A 2,455-nucleotide genomic window follows, 5' to 3' on the forward strand; every position below is an offset into this window, starting at 1 on the left:
AAAAGCAAAAGTGAAGTCGCTCAGTCATGCCCGACTCTTCATGACCCCATGGACTGAAGCCTACCAGGCTCCTCCATCCATGGGATTTTCCAGGCAAGAGTACTGGAGTGGGGTGCCATTGCCTTCTCTGGCAGATTGTTGTAAACTACATCAAATGGTGACTCCAGTTGCTTCTTCTATTGTGGATGTGATCTAGTTACAAATTGGATTAACCCAAACCCTGGCCATTGGTGTACAGACTCTGATATGTTAAATGGCCTGTCAACAGAAGATCATATGAAGGACAGTTACTTTCATCTGGTAGAGAAAGCATTACACAATTTCTTCAGCAATCCTGTCTTATTTTAAGCATTACATTTCCTGTATTACATATTTTATTTCTGAACACCGATGCAGTAGGTTCTATTTCCCACACTAAACCTAGAGTATATATTAAGAGATCAAAATTTTAAAGAAAATACAGGAAGAAACCACTGCTTATAATATATGGAAAACACCAATACAGTATACTAACACATATATAAGGAATTTAGATAGATGGTAATGATAACCCTCTATGTGAGACAGCAAAAGAGACACAGATGTATAGAATGGGCTTTTAGACGCTGTGGGAGAGGGAGAGGGTGGGATGATTTGGGAGAATGAAATTGAAACATGTATACTATCAGGTAAGTAATGAATCGCAAGTCTATGTTCGATACAGGATACAGGATGCTTGGGGCTGGTGCACGGGGATGATCTAGAGAGACGATATGGGGTGGGAGGTGGGAGGGGGGTTTAGGATTGGGAACTTATGTACACCCGTGACTGATTCATGTCAATGTATGGCAAAACCAATACACTATTGCAAAACAAAATAAAGTAAAAATAAAAATTAAAAAATAAAAGAAAGAAACTGAACTCTGTAAATAACTTAAATTTCAAATTGTCTTTCTTGTCACTGATATTAATTATGATTAGGATCTTTTAGGGATTTGAGAACTGTTACTCATGAAAAAGTCTCTATCTTCAGACAAATGCTTCCCTTATACCGAGAATGTTTCTCTACTGAAGAGTGTTTTAAGGGCTTGCTTTATGTCTTTGTTTTTAAGACTGTAGATAAAAGGGTTCAGCATGGGTGTGACCACAGTGTACATCACTGAGGCTATTGAAGTTTCCCTGGAGTTTTGTGTGCTAGCACAGCTAAGATACACCCCAAGGCTTGTACCATAGAACAAGAAGACAGTTGAGAGGTGAGACAGACATGTGGAAAATGCTTTATACTTGCCCCTTGTGGATGAAATATTCAAAATAGAGGATACAATCTTAGAGTAAGAAAAAAGGATACCAGTGAGTGGAACAATAACCAGAACTCCACTTGCAAAATATATCATCAGGTCATTGAGGAAAGTATCAGAACAAGCAAGATGAACAACCTCATAAATTTCACAAAAAAAATGGTGAATTTCCAATTTTGTGCAAAAAGAGAGTCGCAAAATCATTAAAGCATGTAACAGAGAGTCGAGGAAACTCACTAACCAGGATGTCAGAAGCAAGAGGTCACAAAACTCAGGTTTCATGATGATCATGTACTGCAATGGGTGACAGATGGCTGCAAACCGGTCATAAGCCATCACAGTCAAGAGGATGTTGTCTAACATCCCAAAAAGTGTGAAAAAATACATCTGTACGATGCAGCCTTCATAGGTGATAACTTGATTCTGAGTCTGGATGTTCCACAGCATCTTTGGGATGGTGGTAGAGGTGAAACAGATGTCTGAAAAAGATAGGTTGAAGAGAAAGAAATACATGGGTGTGTGGAGGTGGGAGTCAGTGATAATGGCCAAGATGATGAGAAGGTTCCCAATGAAGGTGACCAGGTACATGAGCAGGAAGAGCCAAAAGAGGAGAGGCTGCAATAATACCTCTTCTGAGAGTCCCAGGAGGATAAACTCTGAAATACGAGTTTGGTTTCCTGGTTCCATGTAGCCAGTGAAACTGCAGAAATAGAAACAGGAACAGTGCAAATTTAGCTAAAAAGAAGCCATCAAGAAATTAACAGAGAAGGAAGCAAGATGTTCTTCAGTAAGTGAAAATGAAATCGCTCTGTCATGTCCGACTCTTTGCAACCCCATTGGCTGTAGCCTACCAGACTTCTCCGTCTACGGGATTCTTCAGGAAATAGTACTGGAGTGGGTTGACCATTTCTTTCTCCAGGGGATCTTCCCGACCCAGGGATCGAACAGAGGTCTCCCGCCTTGCAGGCAGACGCTTTACCCTCTGAGCCACCAGGGAACCCAATTGGATAAGTAAACTTAGGCACATCCAAACAATGCACTATGGTGTCCCTGAGTCCTCCTGCATCTGAAGCAGAGTTGATAGGGTCAGCAGAAGCTTCTATGAAGTGAAGTGAAGTTGCTCAGTCATGTCCGACTCTTTGCAACCCCACAGGTTCCTCCATCCATGGGATTTTCCA

At 41.1% G+C, this 2,455-nt stretch overlaps 1 protein-coding gene across 1 annotated transcript; it reads right to left on the minus strand.

Annotated features, from left to right (window-relative positions):
* Window positions 1-1,025: 1,025 nt before the first annotated feature.
* Window positions 1,026-1,964, minus strand: LOC138085130 (olfactory receptor 7A17-like). Its single transcript, XM_068979273.1, has one exon. It carries the CDS (start codon window positions 1,962-1,964, stop codon window positions 1,026-1,028), a length of 939 nt encoding a protein of 312 aa, XP_068835374.1.
* Window positions 1,965-2,455: the final 491 nt, after the last annotated feature.

The sequence above is a fragment of the Capricornis sumatraensis genome, chromosome 9 (genome assembly GCF_032405125.1).
Source record: "Capricornis sumatraensis isolate serow.1 chromosome 9, serow.2, whole genome shotgun sequence".
Lineage (NCBI taxonomy): Eukaryota > Metazoa > Chordata > Mammalia > Artiodactyla > Bovidae > Capricornis > Capricornis sumatraensis.